The following is a 2427-nucleotide window of genomic DNA, read 5'->3' as shown; positions in this document are numbered from 1 at the left end:
CTCCTTGCCTCGTGCCCTCCTGCCATCATCCCACCGTCGTCCGCCCCGCTCTCCCGCTCCTTACCCGCCCTCCCGCCGTTCCACTGCCGTCCGCCCCGCCCTCTCGCCGCCTTCCGCCGCCGCCCTTGCCTCCTGACGCTGCCCTTGCCCCTGTCGCCACCGCATCCTCCACCGCGGTGCAGAGAGAGAGAGAGAGATCGAAGATAGGGGGCAGAGAGAGAGGACGGGAGATGGATAAGGTAGGGGGCGGAGAGAGAGAGGATATGAGGGAGATGGATATGCGGATGGGGCGACGGGGAGATGGATAAGGTGGGAGCTCCTTCTAAAGACCCTCAGGCACATTAGTACCAGGTGGAAGCTCCACCCGGTACTAATGGGTGAACTTTGGTATCGGGTGGAGCTTTCAACCTGTACTAAAGGGGGTCACGGGAGCTCCTCAGGTCAAAAACTAACCGGTACTAAAGGCTAGGACCAATGCTCAGTTTTCTATCTTCACGGCCACTAGCGCTCGGTTTGGTAATCCACGATGAGAGAGCCTCCCGTCCTCTTTATTTAAGCCTTGCAACCGCGAAACGTCGTCCATCTCGAGCATCCCAAGAAAGCACCAAGAAAACAGTCCCATCAACGAAGTACCTACGACCGCCGCGCCATGGGACAATCCATCGGCCACGTCGTGCCCGGGATCATAATCTCAGGCCTCGGCCTGTGGCAGCTGTTCAACCACATCAGGCTCTTCTCCCTCGACCCGGGCACCTACGTCGCGCCGGCCTGGTTCCCGGCGCCACGCGTCCGCTACCTCGAGCTCCTCGTCATGCTCGCCGGCGGCGCCTACGGGTTCGTCTCCCAGATGTTCGGCTACTCCATGCCGTTCAACGCCGACGGCTCCATACCGGAGGCGCGCCTGCCCAACCACGAGCACGCCGTCATCTACGCCGCGCTCGTCCTCTACGCCGGCGCCGCCGCGTACCTCGACCGCTCCCGGTGGCTGCGGGGCCGCCGCACGCTCTGCACGCTCCTCCTGGCGCTCCTCTACGCGCAGGAGCTCTTCATGTTCCACGTCCACTCCTCCGACCACGCCGGCGTCGAGGGCCAGTTGCACTGGTTCCTGCAGGCCGTCGTCGCCGCCTGCCTCGCCACCGCGCTCCTCGGCGCCGGCTTCCCGCAGAGCTTCGCGGTGAGCCTGGTCCGGTCGGCGGCGCTCATGTTCCAGGGGGTGTGGTTCATGGACATCGGAGTCATGTGGCTCCCGGGGCTCATCGCCAATGGCTGCTCACTGGAGGATGGCGGCCGCTCTATCCGCTGCCACAGTGAGGAAAGCGAGCACCACGCTAAGGCCGTCATCAACCTGCAGTTCGGGTGGTGCTTGACACTCATGGCGTTGTTCGTCGTCGTGCTCTACTTGTACGTGTGCAGGAGGTATCCACCGGAGGCAACGTACGGCCGGCTGCCGGAAGCTGGAGACCCGGAGGACCTCAAGGCAGGCCACTGTATGCGTGGTTTCACGTCGTTGGAGATCGAGGTGTAAATGGCAAATCGTAGTGGGTTGGCGCGCAACCGGCACACCTGGCCTGCACGTGCGTCACTACGGAAACCGTAACTTTGCCGAGTGTCGGTAGACACTCGGCGAAATAGTAATTTTTTTTCCTCCCATACCCTCCAAACTTTTTTCACTCTCCACACACAACATGTGATACTACATGTTCAAATTTCATATATTTTTGGATCAGTTTGCTATATTTAATAAATTTATAGCACATATAGGATTTTTTCGGTTACGGGCAAATTTGAACTGCAAGTGTTTTAAATAATGGAATAAGTTCAGTGGAAAAATCCTATTAATGTTAGTGAGTCCACTCTCGGGCCTTACCCAGAAAATGAAAAGAAATTTCGAACATCTTGGACATAAAATACGACCACAAACGTGTGGTCAAATGATTTATAAATTCTAGAAAAAACAAACGAACTCTGAAAATCACGAGATTTGTCAAGATCTCGTGATGTCATCCATGGAGACTTTGGAAAAAAATTGAGAAGGTTTCGCACCTTCTGTCACGTACGACGCTAACAAATTGGAGCATCTCGAGAGAATAGTCTAGAAGTTCAGAATGAACTGTTAAGATTTGGAGTCAAAGTGACGGTCAAATTAGAGTTGGACTTCAAAACTTTTTGTATAGGCATGGACAATATAGATTGGTTCCTTTCAAATTTTTCGTATCCGTTTGATAATTTTAATGTATTAACTCCAATTATAAATTTTAAATTGAGATAAATTAAATTTGAGCTATAACTGCCTAAAATAATGGAACAATATTCAAAGAAAAATCAAATATGTATTGTTAAGTGAATTTGACCATGTTTTTTGAAGTACATCGAAAACATTTAGTAAAGCAAGTTAGAGAAGGTATTTATACATGAAATATAAAAGGA

General features: G+C 52.7%; 1 protein-coding gene across 1 annotated transcript; it reads left to right on the top strand.

The window, feature by feature from the left end:
• The first annotated feature begins 649 nt into the window (after window positions 1–649).
• On the top strand, window positions 650–1525 carry LOC101759769. The gene has a single exon (XM_004971547.1). The coding sequence runs from the start codon at window positions 650–652 to the stop codon at window positions 1523–1525; it is 876 nt and encodes a 291-aa protein (XP_004971604.1).
• The last annotated feature ends 902 nt before the right edge of the window (window positions 1526–2427 follow it).

The sequence above is a fragment of the Setaria italica genome, chromosome V (genome assembly GCF_000263155.2).
Source record: "Setaria italica strain Yugu1 chromosome V, Setaria_italica_v2.0, whole genome shotgun sequence".
Classification (NCBI taxonomy): domain Eukaryota; kingdom Viridiplantae; phylum Streptophyta; class Magnoliopsida; order Poales; family Poaceae; genus Setaria; species Setaria italica.
Note: the sequence above shows the minus strand (reverse complement) of the source record. Positions and strands in the feature narration are given on the sequence as shown.

Coding starts and splice junctions, on each gene's coding strand:
- LOC101759769 (XM_004971547.1), top strand. CDS start 650: ATGGGACAATCCATCGGCCACGTCGTGCCCGGGATCATAATCTCAGGC.